Here is a 17,598-nt window from a genome sequence, read left to right on the forward strand (position 1 = left end):
GGCCCATATCCAACTGGTGTCTCAGACCTTCTCGCTCTCCCTCTACAGGAATGTCCAGAAGGAGGACAGGCTCCCCATGATGGATGAATACAAAGAGTATAAACGGATCAAGGCCAAACTGCGTCTGCTGGAGGTGCTCATCAGCAAGCAGGACTCCTCCAAGTCCATCTAGAGAGGGAGATCGGCCACCCTGCTTCCCTCCCTTCATCCCACCTGACACAGAGGGTCAACCGCCTCACCCCAGGCCTTACATGTCACCCCTACATGGCCCATACCCCTCCCCATCCCTTATCAACCATCCCACTACCTGCACCCCTGAGGGAAGGCATGGCAGCCACCATATCCCGCCGCTGTCTCACCACCACAACCCATCTGTTTCTACCACCGCCAGCTCATGTACAGTCAAGGGGTCCTCACTGGGGACTCTGAGGGAGAAGAGTCACATCTTCATTCCACCAGTCAAGACTCAACACACCCCTTTTTACTTATTTCTGTCAGTTTCATTCGGAGGAGTTCCCCCCTTTCCTCATTAGTTTTGTTTTTGTTGTAACTTTTTTTTCCCCCCCTGAACTTTTCACGTACGGTAGTTTCTCATACTGAGAAATCATATTGGAGAGGACATGAGCTCTGTTTTGTAGCGCATTTTAGTCACCTGACCACCTGTTTAGACGTAACAAACTGAACTCTCCCTCCCTTGGAGCGAAGAGACTGGTCATCCTGTTTCAGACATTCAGACTCGCATGGATTCAGTTGCCGAACTCGATCTTCATCCTTCAACACTGGGACGCTTTTGTGTCGTCTGAGTGAGTTTTTGGGAGAGAGGGAAAAAGTAATTACTGTGTATGTATTCTTGTAAATCAATATGTACACATAAATGTTTCTATGTTACAGTATGTTATTTTTCTTGAATGAAGAGTAATTCCTTCTTGGGTTTGAAAAGAAACTTACTGTGTTAGTGTGTTAATCTATTTCCTTTGCCACTATGGAAACTGAGTGAGTTTTATCAGTTGGGACTGGTTGTGCTGTTCCTTTCTCTTCGTTTTTTTAAAAATATTTGGATCTTCAGTCGTCACTGAAAGGAGTTTTGGCACACACCAGGTGGGCAGGACAGCCAGTTAGGTGTATCACTTAGTGTTCCTGTACCTTAACCGTCTCCATTTTCTGGCAATAAAGCTAGACAGCTTGACTTATTTTCTATATATATATTTTTGTTTTATACGCGTTAAAGTTCAGTTGCGGAGTGGATCTTTGTGCGAGGTGTCCAGAATGGGGGGGGGGATGGGTTGTTAGATTAAAGCTAATGTAGTTTCGACCTCATCAGTATTATGCTAAATACAGCATATGGTAATGTTAGGGCGTGATGGACGGTTCCTAGCCCTGTTCGATGGACTTGAACCTAGCGTGCCGTCCTACAGTCCGTGAACACCTTTTAGTATGGCAGACAGACACTCCCTATCACTCCCAGGTGCCTAGTTATACAACCAGGTGTGTTGACCAACACCCTACGGCCACACAGCCCGTATTTAACCCCCAGTGGTGTGTGTGTGCTGATGGACAGTGGTCAGGCGGACCATCCGGCTTCTTGAGGACAGCCATAGATAAGTTATCACAATTTGGCTGCCAGTCAGTCTGGAGGTCCGGTCAGCCCTGTGCCCAGGTTAAGATGAAAAACAGTCCTCGTGGCATAATCTCCTTTTAGTCACTGGGGAATGTGAACACCAGCTAAAAGAGTTCTCATGCATCCCATATCCAGTGTGAGGTAAACTAGGCGTCTCCGTCTAAGGTTTCACTTAGTACGCAGGACGGTGTCTCAAAGGGAAGTTCCCAAATCTAGCCGAGAACAGGATCAGCTGACTTCCTGGCTTGTAACCACTTGTCACAACATCTAGCTACTGTATGTTGTTGCACCAAAAGTTCAACGTGTCCTTGGTTAGCGATCACTGACCCACTGCAAAACAGCAACATTCCTTCGATCTAGAGTCACACAATGTCAGGCTATTGTTATACATGTTTTCTCTGGTGCTAAGGTCGCTGGGTGTTGGTTGGTTGGTTAAGTCTATTATTCATTATGGGATATGTCCCATAGTGAGCCAGAGTGTTTGGCCAGGCAATGTAGAGCCAGGTCATTGTCAGGTCCTGGGGAGTTGTCTGACCACAGGGCTCTGAGAAGGCTTTACCACGGCCAAGCAGAACCAACAGCACCTTGACCCCTGACAGACAATTTACGTCAAGGGTCAACTTATTGATGTCTCTAGAGCCCGAAAGCTCTTCTGGGCTTCAATATAAAGGTCACATACAACAAAAACAGAGTCCAAGTTATTCATATTTGGAATGAGGTGTGTCTGGTCTGTCGGCGTAATGCCGCCTTGGGAGTGCTGTCTGCCACTCCTTAAAGGTCATTGATCCTAGCCTTTGACCCCAAGCTAAACTAGCAGTCAGCCCAGAGGCAGCATCACATCACTATCCTTCAGAAGCTCTCTGGACTTGACAAAACCAAGCAGGAGCTTTAGAGTGGAGAAACGACCCTTCGTCTGTTCAGTTGACTAGTTCTAGTCCTGGCAATAAAATACAAAAAAAACAAAAAAAAACATTTGAGATGTTGTAGACTAAATGTCTCTGCACATTAGGGTGGGGAGGGGAATTAGTGCTGTTTCCTTGTTGGGAATGGGAAGGCGCCATCAGTGGCACCAACTGTAAGGATCTGCATCTGCTTCAGGAGGTGGAATAATGGAGTACATTGTCAGTCAGACCAACACACCCAGAATATAGGGAATCTAATTTTTCCTGAAGGATGTTTGCGCTGAACCAAGAGTTTTGCCTTGGTCCCTCACTGGGTCAAAACCAAGTCATGTAACCTTTGTTTGAGTTGGCAGGGTGTGGTGTATGCATGAGTGGACAGTGTGGGGAGGTTTCTAGAAGTTATTTGCACAGCATTCTGAGAATGCAGCCCTTGTTTTGTTTGTCAATTTGTTCCTTGTTTTAGAAGCACTACTTATATCTGAAGGATGAATGTCAGAATTTAAATGATTTCTAACACATTTGGCCCCTTGTTTCAATTTCTGTGATGTTCAAACTTGAGAATGTGTTTTGTTTTTTTATTACATTATTTTGTATTTAAAAAAATGTACCCTTCACTAATACATCTATACAGTGTAGTACCTCTGTATTGGCTAATAATCTGCTATGTTTTTGTTTTGTATAAGCTAGTCTCAGTAGTTGGCTTGCATGGCAAAGACTTGTATTGTTTCTATTTTTGTGCCATGAAAATGAAGCAATAAATTAGCATCAATGGAATGTGGGGCCTTGTTAACCCTTTATGTGCATTTTCTGAGTATACGGCTGATTAATGTTTAATCTATTAATGGGACTAACTTGGTTTGCTGTTTTTTACCTCGCAGGCCAACCCATGAAACTGTCACTTGACTAACTGCTGTGAGAGTTCCAACGCGACTCAGTTTTCTGTCTGCTAAACCTGCATTTTTACCACTTGTTGTCAGCATTATGTTTTCTGGGGCACTGCTTTAACCAAAATGAGAAGAGATTATCAATGTGGTGACAACGATGGAGGTATAGTTGGACCAAACATTCCCGATTTGTATTATTTTAAAAGAAAAGAAATGTGAAATTGGTCGATCGATTTATTTCCATGTCAAATTGAAGGGCTTTTTTTACTCTCATTTTGTGTTGTGCCTGCAACAAGTGTTAAAAATCATGTGAAGCCCACAGGCTATAAGGATGTACACTGACCCTGTTCATAGCCCCATGCCATCCCTCGCATGTTTGTTTTTCTGGCCCATGGAGCCGGTGGCAGGTTGCATCAACTGACTAGCCGATCAACCACTGGCTCCCAGAGCCTCCCTATCTATATGTGGAGCTGTGTTTTACATCTATATATATGTATCTATAAATGTTTTTGTGAATGCTTGTTTTCCTTCATTTAAACATTATAATAAAGTACAATCAGTAATAATGTATAATAAAATTAAAATAAATATTGTAATTCACATGCCTCCTGCTGAAGTTGTCTTCAAACTAATGGGAAAGGTTACTTAAACCAGATGCACAATTGAAATCCAAGTCAATATAGCTTATGTATGTCAAAGTACACTGCACCCAATATCGCCCAGTATGCATGCAATAACTAGCTAGGTGGTTTGCAGTTTGTTGAGTCAGGTGAATGCCATTATTAAGAGCAGGAATTTGTTTTCATGGAGGACAGAGATGGTTGTGAGGGCGGGCTGACCATGACCTGGCAGAATAAGAGTGTTCTTTGCAGACTCAGGAGTTTTTCCAGAGGTCAGCACGTGAAGCCGCAGTTGGAACAAACCCAAACAGTGATATATTACACCCTATACACATAAATCCATCTTCATGGGCCCCTGAATTGCCATAGCACATGTTGATCAGCAGACCATCTTTAGGCTTTATCACGTGCATCTTTAACAAGATTTAGTGAATGGTCAATGTATCCCTGAGCCCCAAAAAAAAACATATTTCATTGCCTGGCTTTCACACACTTCTAGAATGAGCATGGCCATGTCTTTTTTTGTTGTTGTTGCTGCCCTCTAGTGTTCACAGCCAACACTAACACTTAGGTAACACCACACTTTATGAAAAGTTTTGGTAATGCTTAAAAGATGCCTTCTAGGAGCTTAAGTGCAGCAAATTCATAACATATATGAATTGCAAAAATAAAACGTAGCACACAAACGGGGACTACTTTTGGCTCGTGAGCACCACTTTCAAAACAAAATTATGAAATTATATGAAACTTTGAGAGGACCTCTTTTATTTCAAGTCTGCCTAGATGGTCAATAGCTGTGGTGTATTCATTACCACTTGCAATGAAAACTGTTTACCATTTTAGAAGCAAACAGCAAATGGAACGAAACGGAGGGACTTGGCTGAATTTGTCCAATAGAAATTCGTTTTCCATTTGGAGTAAACGGTTTCTGTTGTAAACTTCTTGCAACAGACGAAACTGTTTGCAACAGAATTGACATAACGAATACACCCCAGCTCAAACTACCAACTGCAAAAGTTAACCCTAACCCAAGTTTCATGTCCTCAAACCTAACCTTAAATTCATGTCCACACAGGATGTCAACCCTGACCCTAAACTTAGCTATAACCCTAACATGTCCACACTATGGGGTTGAAATAACACTGAAATTGCGCAAACAACGATAATGCGCTTTTTGTGTAAGAGCTGGGTTTTTAGCCTGTTCAGGTGTGATGGAACTTTTGGCCCACATCATGACATCACAATGTGATCTGATTATAAAAGAACAATGACTTTGTCTGTTCTAGACCATAAGTACCCGCCAATCAGGGGCTGTGTGTGTAAATATCTTCAAATCTGTTTCCTGACACCCACACAATCAGACTGAGCATTTTGAGGGGCCAAAGGAGGCTCAGGAAAATACATATAAATAAATTGGAGTTATTTTAATAAACAGTGATTTATTAGATATACAGTGATGATTTTAAAATACAATTACAAAGACTGCATGGCTGCTTTAACCCTAACCCTAGTATGTATATTTGATCCCTGCGGGAATGGAACACACAACTTTGGTGTTGCAACTTGCTAGTGTGCCATGCTCTTTTAATGGTTACATATATCGTTGTTGAATTATATAATATATCATAAAAAGAATGACACCAAATCCATGTTTTAATTCATATAGATATTCATACTAACGCACACAGTCCCTACCAGTCTTGTGTTAATGTTCAGCACAGTTAGACAATGATTCAAGGCCCCACTTAAAATGAAAGGCCATTTTTGTCCGTCATAAACTGAGCAGCCGAAGACATATGAAGACTGTCAGGCGGGATGGACACAGTCGGTCCATGCAGGGTTTTGGACACTCATGGTCTGTAGATCTAGGCTGGTGTCCTTAGGCTGGCTCAGTGCAGATCCCTGAGTGGTCCAGCTCTGACATAACCCTCTCAAGAGGGACCCTGTGACTCAGCTGTGAGAGGTTAAGGAGGATGCAGTCTGGGATTGTTAGTAATGTGTGGCTAGCTAGTAGAAATGTTTTAAGTTTTACCATTACCACCAATGGAGAGATTATCCCTACATTCCGTGTCACAAGTGGCCTGAAATCTAATGTACAAGGCCACGAACATGGCTGCTAATGGCATTCCCTGACAACAGATGTCATTGTAAATAAGACTTTGTTCTGAACTGACTTGCCTGGTTAAATAAAAAAATATGTTATCCTCATCTACTCCCAGTCACAAATACATCTTCTCTCATCCACCCTCTTAACGCCATCTTACAATGGTGGCTCACATAGTCAGCTGCATAGTCCAAGTTAATTAAAAAGCCAGGTTAGGTTATATGTTATGGTGAGAGGCGGATGTTCTATACATTATAATGATCAATGTACCCACGGTAACCATGTATCCACTTCTTGAACATACGAGAAGATAAATGCTCAAAGGGATTCTAGGTGGTCGTAGTACACACAACAAATGCTCATTAAAAATGATATTTACTATAATTTAATATCCACAATCAAAGAAACTTTAGAAAATATTTCACCGATCTTGATATAATAATACTTAATATTATACAAGTTGCCTATGTCCTGCATATTTCAACATCGCTCTGGGGTGGCTAAGTACAACCATAGTAAACCTATGGATTGTGCAGTAAATTGAAATGATTCTATCAGAAATACCAGAATCTCTGAAGAAAATGACAGTATAGGCGAGAAGTAGAAAAAAGACAGTAGGGGTCAATTCCATTTCAAGTCAAGATATTAATTGAAAAGTGCCTTGGTTTATTCTCATTTCAAATTTCCAATTCATGAACTGAATTCAAAATTCACTTCCTGAATTGATGAGAGCTGAAATGAAATTGAACCCAACCCTGGTAAAAAGATGTGTTGAGCTTGGAATAATGTTAACCATAATTACCGTGCCTGATGCAGAAGTTGTAAAGTAGTCTTTTGGTTATGTTACAGGAAATTAGCTTTATACAAAACAAAACAAAAGTGCTAATGCATTCATTCTTTGACATGATGTCTATTGTCTAATGTTTTTGCATCAATTTGGCACATATCCTTCAGACACAAAAGGTTTGCAAACAAACACTCAAATACAGTATGAGAGAGCATTATGGCACACCAAGTAAGCCAAGTCAAGACTGACAGCATATTGGTTATCACTTTGCAAATATGTATCTACAGTGCATTTAAAACACCTCATTAACATGGTCTCCCATTGTGCCCAATTCTAATATGAGGGGAAAAAAACATGATCGATTCCAAATTGGAAATTGTATGCATTTGAGGCATGTGGCTCCCGGTGAATGCTGGTCCAGGTTGGTCCTCCAGTCTGTCTTGAGTTCCTCCGACAATTATCTCAGGTGGTATTTAAAAGAGAGGACCCACTCAGGCTTCAGACAGTGAGAGAGCCTGTGGGCATCACCTTGGACTCTACAGTCCATCCATGGCTTTCCAGTAGAGAACAGACAGACCTGACCTGACCTGATGATCATCTGTGCATTTCTACGGCAGTAACACGACATGGCATAGCAAGAGCGCATGGTTGGTTTGAGAGGCCTCTGTTGGCCACAGTGTAGTTTCCTAGGCCAATCAACAACCTTCTTCTTGGTCATAGCTCATTTAGTCTATCCCTTTAAAAAGGCCAGTATATTCTCCCTCTCTGTTCAGTTGTAAAGGAGTATGAGGAGAGTGTGGCCCTCCTAATACTAATATAGCTAAATGGCCCCCTATGAGTCTGTAGGACAACGGTCTCCCTCCAGCCCTGCTTGGCCCAACACATTGGCAGCCAGTCTTAAGACACTCTGCTTCAGGCAGCATTGTTTAGTCTTGGGGTCACTTTGACCATGGAAGCCAATGTTCCCCCCGCTCTCTTTCTCCCTCTCCTCCTCTCTCTCTATGGCAGCCCAGGCCCATGCTCAGAGCCACCTGTCAAGCTAGTGTTGCTTCAAGGAGTTGACTGTGAAATCAGACGTCTGTGTGTGCATCAGAGTGGCTCCCTTTGGCTGCTGCGTCTGGCTGTGGGGTCCTGCAGTCGGGGGCTGATAGTCATAAAGGCTTGTCTATGACGGATACACCTGTAGGGGAGATAACAGAGGACTTCATTCTTCAGACCAAAAGGTCCCGAGTTTGGATGCACGGACAAGCATTTGAATAGGGGGTATGAAAAGGTCAAAAGTGAAAGGTTACCTGCATAGCTTCGGCCGTTGCTCATGTTGGTGGGGATGAGGCTCCACTTGTCTGTGGCAGGGTTGTAATACTCCACTGAGGAGAGGTTACACGAGCCGTCGTCTCCTCCGATCACATACAGCAGTCCGTTTATGGCACACACTCCTGCACGAACACAGGGGAGAGGTTAGAGACACACACACACACACACACACACACACACACACACACTATGCCCAAATGTTCTGCATTTCATGGTCTCTAGTGTGTGTGTGTGTGTGTGTTAGGATATTTACCGGCATTCCTCCGACACATGTTCATGTCGCACACTTGTTTCCAGGTGTTACTAGGGGGATCGTACACCTCCACACTCTTCCTCACCAGGGGCCCGTCGTGGCCCCCCGCCGCATACAGCTGCCCACTCAGCACCCCAACACCTACAAACACCACCACACAGCACACACGTCTAGTTATATCTCGTCACACATAAACACATACACATGTTACAGATGTTCACCAGCCAGAACTGTAGTCCATTAATAACCAGCAAGCTGGGGCTAAGTATCAGCTCCAGTAGTTCTCTTGTGAACAACACCCTCTACCTCTATAGCAGTAATCTCATTACAGTGCTCATTCGGTTTAGATCGCTGTATACTAGGGTTGGGTGATGTTAACCTTATGTACCCATAAAACATTGTGATGCATACGAATGCAACTGGACGAATCGTGACAACAGTTTATGATGAAAGCCTGGGCAGAGGCTAAGCGCTGGCAAATCTTTTCTAACATTCCTTTCTGGTGGAGGAGAAGAACAGAGGTGTGTGTGTGTGTGTGTGTGTGTGTGGCGCACCTGATGGAGTAGTAACTATCTGATAAGGAACCTTACCGTAGTGGGCAAGGTTATAGGCCTCCATCTTGGGCTGAATAGAAGTAGTCAACCTTCTTCAGAACTGGATAATAATTGCTTTATTTGCCTCATAAAATAGGAAAATGAATAATATGGTTTGTTCCATCTCTCATAAAAGGTGTGACTGAGAATAGCCGACGCTATAGAGACTTTCATTCTTGTTACTCTTGAAAGTCACAACTTTAGGACAACACCTTCGTAGGTTAGAAAATGTGGGCTATAAGCTACTGTTTATAACTGTAACTTGTATGATAGGCCTAGTAGGAGGATCATTTATTGACCATTTTGTTTTCAACCTCACATGGCGGGTTTGTCCCGGGCCCGCACGGATCATTGCTTTCTTAATAAGCTTCAATTTGATTGAACTTGTCATTCGGTTTTTCTACAGGCTACTGATATAGTTTTTTCCTCTCTCATTATTCATCCCCTGGCTACCTTGTGTTTTTAGGCTATCCAAATAACTTTTTGAGATGGAACTCCATTAGATTCATTGTTTGATCGGGCGAAATCCATGCATAAAACCATGAAGTGTAGCCTTCAGTCATATTCATAGCCTATCGAATTGAGAGAGAGAAGGGAATATAGGCTACATTTTTCATTAAACACCTAATCAATATAGTTAAGGAGTGTCCGTTATATATAAAAAAAAAATGCTTTAAAATGTTTAGGCTATAGCCTAATGCCCATGCATCCAACAGAGAAACAATAGTTTCTGACTAGACATTTGGCGCTGCTTTGGTGGAATTCTTCGCTCTGTCTGGCCTACATTCCTCTCTTGCATTCTGAAGGCTATATAACGTATTTATTGAACATAACGATGTCGTCACCGTCGAAGATGGCTGTCAATTATCATCGCTATTGTAATATCGCTCAACCCTAACATATACTCATGCAGGGAAAACAATAATGAGTTGTAGGTATTGATATGGTGGCGCTGTTCCCTCACTGCTCCTGCTGCCAGCTAGTTAGTTAGCAGTGTAGTCCTAGATGAACCCAGGCAGCATCACCAGGAATTATGGGGCTGCATTGTGTTGGTGCTACTTCCTCTGCCCAGCTGAGCAGACTGCACAATGAGCACAGGAGACTCATTCACATTCCCAACAACAACATTGACTGAGAGACACTCTCACAATACCAAAGTTAACAGAACGGGAGGGAAAATACACAACGGCACCCTTGAGAAAGAGACAGACGCATAGCTACCATCCCAATAGAAAATAATTTACAAGACATTTCCTATTTCCAGGAATCTCTGTAGGCAGTAAATGTTACTGTGTGAGGTTAGTTGAGGTCTAGAAGTCCATTATAACTCAAACACACACACACACACACACACACGCAAAAGTTCAAACGCATTAAGGAAAGAAACTCTACAAATTAACTTTTAACATGGCACATCTGTTAATTTAAATGCATTCCAGGTGACTACCTCATGAAGCGGGTTGAGAGAATGCCAAGAGTGTGCAAAGCTGTCTCCTAGAGAAGAACATACTTTGGTGCGAAAAGTGCAAAACATCCCAGAACAAAAGCAAAGGATCTTGTGAAGATGCTGGATGAAACAGGCATAAAAGTATCTATATCCACAGTAAAACAAGTCCTATATCGACATAACCTGAAAGGCCGCTCAGCAAGGAAGAAGCCACTGCTCCAAAACCACTATAAAAAAGCCAGACTACGGTTTGCAACTGCACATGGGGACAAAGATTGTACTTTTTGGAGAAATGTTCTCTGGTCTGATGAAACAAAAATAGAACGGTTTGGCCATAATGACCATCGTTATGTTTGGAGGAAAAGGGGGAATGCTTGCAAGCTGAAGAACACCATCCCAACCGTAAAGCACGGGGTTGGCAGCATCATGTTGTGGGGGTGCTTTGCTGCAGGAGGGACTGGTGCACTTCACAAAATAGATGGCATCATGAGGCAGGAAAATTATGTGGATATATTGAAGCAACATCTCAAGACATCAGTCAGGAAGTTAAAGCTTGGTCGCAAATGGGTCTTCCAAATGGACAATGACCCCAAGCATACTTCCAAAGTTGTGGCAAAATGACTTAAGGACAACAAAGTCAAGGTATTGGAGTGGCAATCACAAAGCCCTGACCTCAATCCTATAGAAAATGTGTGGGCAGAACTGAAAAAGTGTGTGCGAGCAAGGAGGCCTACAAACCTGACTCAGTTACACCAGCTCTGTCAGGAGGAATGGGCCAAAATTCACCCATCTTATTATGGGAAGCTTGTGGAAGGCTACCCGAAACGTTTGACCCAAGTTAAACAATTTAAAGGCAATGCTACCAAATAATAATTGAGTGTATGTAAACTTCTGACCCACTGGGAATGTGATGAAAGAAATAAAAGTTGAAATAAATCATGCACTCTACTATTATTCTGACATTTCACATTCTTAAAATAAATTGATGATTCTAACTGACCTAAGACAGGGAATTCCTCCTCTTCTTCAAGGTCCTTTGCTGTTGTTCTGGGATTGATTTGCACTTTTCGTACTTTTCGCATCAAAGTGCGTTCATCTCTAGGACACAGAACGCGCCTCCTTCCTGAGCGGTATGACGGCTGCATGGTCCCATGGTGTTTATACTTGCGTACTATTGCTTGTACAGATGAACTTGGTACCTTCAGGCGTTTGGAAATTGCTCCCAAGGATAAACCAGACTTGTGGAGGTCTACAATTGTTTTCTGAGGTCTTGGCTGATTTCTTTTGATTTTCCCATGATGTCAAGCAAAGAGGCACTGAGTTTGAAAGTAGGCCTTGAAATACATCCACAGGTACACCTCCAATTGACTCAAATGATGTCAATTAGCCTATCAGAAGCTTCTAAAGCCATGACATCATTTTATGGAATTTTCCAAGCTGTTTGAAGGCACAGTCAACTTAGTGTATGTAAACTTCTGACCCACTGGAATTGTGATACAGTGAATTATAAGTGAAAAAATCTGTCTGTAAACAATTGTTGGAAAAATTACACATTCCATAGATTCCCTGGACTTAAAGCCACAACACTCCCATGGCTTATGTTTTCTCTTTGGACACTGACGATGCGAGTGTAGCACAGGAGGTTGGTGGCACCTTAATTTGGGAGGATGGGCTCATGGTAATGGCTTGAGCGGAATTGTATCAAATACATCAAAACACGTGTGTTTGATGTCAATCCATTCGCTCCCTTCCAGCCATTAATATGAGCTGCCTCCTGTGGAGTGCAGTGTGCATGTAGGCCACTGAGAGGTGGCACTGCATACTTCTCGAGACAGAAGCTACTGCTGTGTCTGTGAGGAGGACAAGAGAGGGTTGTTGATGCTGAGGTCTGGTCTGTACCTGCTCCGCTACGTCTGGTGCTCATGTCAGCCATGTAGCCCCACTGGTTACTGACTGGGTTGTACTCCTCCACCGTGCTGAGACACTGGCGCGACGCCCCGTCGTAGCCACCCACCGCATACAGCTTCCCTGTGCAACACAACACACACCCACTGAGGAATACAACAAGGAACACGTACAAAGAGATGCTGAATGGACACCCACCCAGAAACACAACACCCCCACGGATAAATACACAAGCACAGATACACACAGAAGCTCTGTATAGACACAGAAGCACTCACACACACTGATATACTGTAGACAGACAAAATGAGAAGTTCACAAATAGCACTGTTGACACACACACACACACACACACACACACACACACACACACACACTGTTCTTCTCTTACCATCTACCACTCCCACTCCGACGCTGCTGCGTCTCGTGTTCATGGGAGCAACAAACATCCACTCATTGGTCTTGTAGTTGTAGGCCTCCACTGACGACAGGCCTGAGATGGAGGGAGGGAAGGAGGGAAAAGGGAGAGGAGAAAGCTCTAATGTACTGAAAGCAGGACACAATACTCAAATGAAATGAGGCCCAACACTAATGCTCTCTCCTCTCTGCTCCAGCGTATCAGTATAATCAGATGCGGTTGGGGTGACATCGCCACTGTGTCTAACCATACAATCTAGACATTCATTCTGGAGCCACTACTGCTCCTTGCTCCATTTAGTCACACTGTAACACACTCCGCTGCCCCTCAAAGGCCTGCTGGAACACTTAGAAAACACACAAATCTTGGACAGTGGTGACAAAAGGGGGGGGGGGGGGGGGGGGGGGGGGGGGGGGGGGGGGGTAAAAATGGGTACCTGTGCTTCCGTCGAAGCCCCCCACGGCATAGAGCAGGTCCCCCAGCACGGCCGACCCAAGGGTGCTGCGTCGCTCTTGCATGCTGGGAACTGTAGTCCACTGGTCCCTCACCCCGTCATACACGTCCACCGTCCTGACTCGCAACGAGCCGTTGAAGCCTCCCACCGCGTACACCCTCCCTGCCATGAACACCACACCTGAGAGAGAGACAGTGAGAGAGAGAGACAGAGGGAGGCAAAGAGAGAGACAGAGGGAGGCAGAGAGAGAAAGAGAGAGAGAGAGAGAGAGAGAGAGATTGGCATAAATCTCTTACCCCTGCCTATGAGTGCACCCATTAAAGCAGGCCTTTTCAACTGGCGGCCCGTGGGCCAGATCCGGTCCATTTATTAATTTAGAATGGCCTTTGATCAATTCTGAACATTAATAAAAAGAATCAGCAAAAAAAAGGCCATGTTTAGTTCCAAAAAGAGCCCTAGTTCAATATTCTCCAAATGGGAGAATCTGTTATGCATCACTACATTGGATCACTCCAATATTGTATCCTTCTGCTCGGCAGGATACATTCTGAGTAAGAATTTCAGATTAGTCCCGTGAACTGGGTAGTGCTGCGGCTGACCCCCTCAAATAGCTGCCGCCGCACTACTCCCACCTCTTCCTTTTCTCAGCTCATACCAAAGAGGATTAGCTTGGTAAGGGCTCTATGTTAGAGTGTATAAGGGCAGAAGTATACCCACAGCTATTCAATAACTTGGAGCAGCTAGCTAAGCTAGCCTCTCCATCAGGGAGCTCTGTAGTCCCCCCACTCGGTTTGGTTATTTAAGTGTGAACCACTGGTACCATTAATGCTTGTTAATGGTAGTTTGACCACCAGAGGGCATCTTTGAGAAGCATTTGATAGCCTTCAATAGTAGCTGTACTAGAGAATTGAAAACCTTTTTTTGTAAGAACATAGTATATGGGACTGATTAAGAAATGTTGCTTAATTAATTTGATTAATATTATGGTGTTTCTTTTCCAAGAAAAACAAAAAACACTGTGTTTCCGTTAGGATGGAACGGAAAATATGGCACTGTACAACGTGACGGTTTGGGAGTACAGTACTGGGCTATTTAGCTAAAGAATCCTCGTATCATGTGGGCATGCGGGAGAACGGGGTTCAATTCTCCGACGGGGAGGAAGGAATAGGCTGTCCCTGTAAATAAGAATTTGTTCTTAACTGACTTGCCTAGTTAAATAAAGGTTACACTATAATATCCTAATTCAAGTCTAACCAATACCCAAACAGAGATTCAGTGAAAATAAAAATCTAATTTATTTATCAAGACCAGTCCCCATGCTTGTCTCAGAGCAGCGCATAACGGTGCAAAGAATAGTTGTAGGCTATTGCTTCAAATCCTATTGCTTCTAACTTCAATATGCTCTTTAAATAAATAACACCTACAGCACATTACTCAACACTAGTGAGACTCAAGTCACCTACGGTAGGCCTACAGCATATTGAAAAATTATGACATCTCTCTGCCAATAATATATTTAGAGCACTGGAGGATATTTCTGTAATTCAGTGATATTTATTCCCATAGTAATTTGTTATGGATCCACTAAATAAACATCGGTATTTTGAAAGAGTATTTTTATAATTATCTTATTAACGAAAGCATAAAAATGCCATTATTAGTTACATTGTTTTAGTTCGAACGTGCAGACCGGCACTAAGAAAAGAACAGCGGGAACGTTTCTCTAGTCAGCTCCATTATTAGTGCAATGCCTCTTAAAGTGTTGCCAGTGTGGCGGTGTGGGGGGTCCATCACCCCCCTTCCTCCTCCTCCCTTCCCCATGGGCGCGGCTCTGCGGCCCATCCCGTGCCCCCTGCCCCCATCCTGTGCCCCCTGATACAGCTGGAGAACTGCAAGGCAATCCCATTGTGTGCCACTCGTGAGCCATGACCAATATATATTGTCCTGCTAATAACAGGGTTAATAATATAGCTGTGAGAATATCCAATGGGATTTTATATAATTCTAAATTAATGATAATAAATCGCTTTGTTTAAAAAAATAATATTTTGGAGATGATTTCGTTTTCAAATAACGTAAAATGAGTGAGAAAAAGGCCATTCTTGAACATGGGCTGAGACATTGTTACTAACTTGTAAATAAAGCCAGTTTGTTATTTTGAATAATTTATTTCTGTTTCTAGAGGGACAGAAACCAAAAAACTACAGCATGGGTCTCCCGGTCAAGGACGGCACGGGTATTGAACCAGCATCTGTAGCAACACAGCTTGCACTGCTATGCAGTGTCTTAGACCGTTGCACCACTCAGGCGCTGTACAACGTGACCGGTCAGGAGTGGCCTACACTACTACAGTAAGAGCAAAATAATCCTAACAAAATAAAATAATAAAAACCTTAGTGTAACAACAGTTTAAGTAAGTAATACTGAAGTCGTGCACAATTACCAGTTTCTATTTAGGTTTGTGTCACCCATTCCTTGTCAGTTAGTGACACAGTAGGACCCAAAAGCATAATCAGTGCTCTAACTCCCCCTTGCGCTGGTCTGGACCAATGAAGTGGTGACACAGGGTACCGTACTAAACCACAAATTAACTCTAAATCCCACAGCATAATTGCACAACTTTTAGTGGAGCAACCACTGTACCAACCTGGGCGATACTCGGTTTGGTCAATCAGTATTGCGGAGCTGAGGGTTTGTCCTAGTTTTCTGTGTCTTGTCTGCCCACCGGAACCCTCCCGGTGGTGCCTTCGGGCTTGGGGACCACACCTAACCACGCAGGATTGGGAGTCTGTGTATGTTTCGCTCTGGCGGGCTTGCAGTTCTCCCCGGAGAATGAGTCACGTGTCCCTAGGTGCACCACACTTCTCCCTCACAGGGAGCAGCCATCTTGCCTAGACTCTTGTGTGTTCCACAGTGAACAAACTATGCAGTAGCTAGCTTAACAAGAGGAGACCACCGCAGGACTAAGCACACTCTTTACATCCTGACAACACCCCCACGTATAGTAGAATAAACTATAACGTGGCGTGAGTTACAGCCGACTCATACGTACAGTGCATCCGGAAAGTATTCAGACCCCTTGACTTTTTCCACATTTTGTTACATTACATTATTCTAAAATTGATTAAAACATTTTTTTCCCTCATCAATCTACACACGATACCAAAGCAAAAATAGATTTTTATAAATTTTTGAAAATATATAAAATATTCTAAACTGTCCAAACAATTGAATTTACCACAGGTTGACTCCAATCAAGTTGTTGAAACACCTCAAGGATTATCAATGGAAACAGGATGCACCTGAGCTCAATTTCGAGTCTCATAGCAAAGGGTCTGAATACCTATAATAAATAAAATTAATAATTTATTAATATAATTAATAAATTAAATTAAATCTAAAACCTGTTTTCGCTTTGTCATTATGGGGTATTGTGTGTAGATTGATCAGGCAAAACATTTATTTAATACATTTTAGAATTAGGCTGTAACGTAATAAAATGTGGAAAAAGCCAAGTGGTCTGAATACTTTCCGAAGATTGAGATTGAGCTAATGTGTGTGAGTTCGTGTGCTCTGCCCCTCCTCCCACGATCAGGCAGTTCATACCCTGTTCACGTCTCCTCTCCTTCAGATAGTCTCATACACTAAGGCTGGTACTGTAGGTCTATAGTATCTGACTTTTACAGTATTGCGCAGTATAGAGACATAGTAATATCCCACTGTTGGCTTCACTTTCACAGAGAAACGAAATAACTATTATTGTGTTCCATTGTGAGAGATGTGGGGTACCCCTGCCTACGGGGGAAGCACACTCTGCCTGCATGACCCGTCTTGGGTTAGATCACGCACGGAGAGTGGTTAGAGAACCCAACAGTTGTTTGTTCTGCACCTCCTTTGGAGAACACATGCTCTTAGCACACCTGGAGGGGATGAGGGCCCCAGTACAGTCCTACCCATCTGATGACCATATTCCCCCCCTCTGGGGTGATGAGTCGTCGCGGCAGCACCCCTTCGGCCACTTTTGGGGCCCCTTCCAAACTTAGTACGGCTGAGTAGTTGATCTGCCTCAAACGTCAGGCGAAAAGACTGCGGGAGGAAGTGAATGCTTTACGGGGGGGGGGGGGGGGGGGGGGGGTGATGACAGCGACAATGCCCTCGCTCTCCCCCAACACGGGAGCTTTTAGCAAGAGTGGCTATCGCCCTTGATATCAAGCAGTAAGAAGCACCATCTGAGCAGCTCCTTATCCCCATCCTCCCTGACAAGGAGATCATTGGCAAGGTGCCTTGCCTCAAACCAGG

General features: G+C 43.5%; 2 protein-coding genes across 5 annotated transcripts in view; one reads left to right on the forward strand and one right to left on the reverse strand.

Moving 5' to 3' along the window:
- The window catches only part of LOC115174779 (protein FAM13B), a 76,694-nt gene extending 72,690 nt beyond the window's left edge, over positions 1–4,004 (forward strand). For all 3 annotated transcript variants that reach the window (XM_029733671.1, XM_029733690.1, XM_029733680.1), the window contains one exon: positions 49–4,004. In XM_029733671.1, the coding sequence (XP_029589531.1) occupies positions 49–172 (124 nt within the window). In that variant the 3' untranslated portion in view covers positions 173–4,004. The remainder of the gene's footprint in view (positions 1–48) is intronic.
- Positions 4,005–5,443: 1,439 nt separating this feature from the next.
- LOC115174793 (kelch-like protein 3) overlaps positions 5,444–17,598 on the reverse strand; it is a 37,965-nt gene continuing 25,810 nt past the window's right edge. Inside the window, exons 10-15 of one of the 2 annotated variants that reach the window (XM_029733703.1) lie at positions 13,282–13,479; positions 12,819–12,920; positions 12,422–12,550; positions 8,483–8,623; positions 8,208–8,351; positions 5,444–8,095 (exon numbers count right to left, since the gene is read on the reverse strand). In XM_029733703.1, coding sequence (XP_029589563.1) covers positions 8,067–8,095; positions 8,208–8,351; positions 8,483–8,623; positions 12,422–12,550; positions 12,819–12,920; positions 13,282–13,479 — 743 coding nt within the window. In that variant the 3' untranslated portion in view covers positions 5,444–8,066. Of the gene's footprint in view, positions 8,096–8,207; positions 8,352–8,482; positions 8,624–12,001; positions 12,551–12,818; positions 12,921–13,281; positions 13,480–17,598 lie in introns of those variants that run through there. The other variant, XM_029733712.1, reaches the window with a different exon arrangement.

The sequence above is a fragment of the Salmo trutta genome, chromosome 3 (genome assembly GCF_901001165.1).
Source record: "Salmo trutta chromosome 3, fSalTru1.1, whole genome shotgun sequence".
Lineage (NCBI taxonomy): Eukaryota > Metazoa > Chordata > Actinopteri > Salmoniformes > Salmonidae > Salmo > Salmo trutta.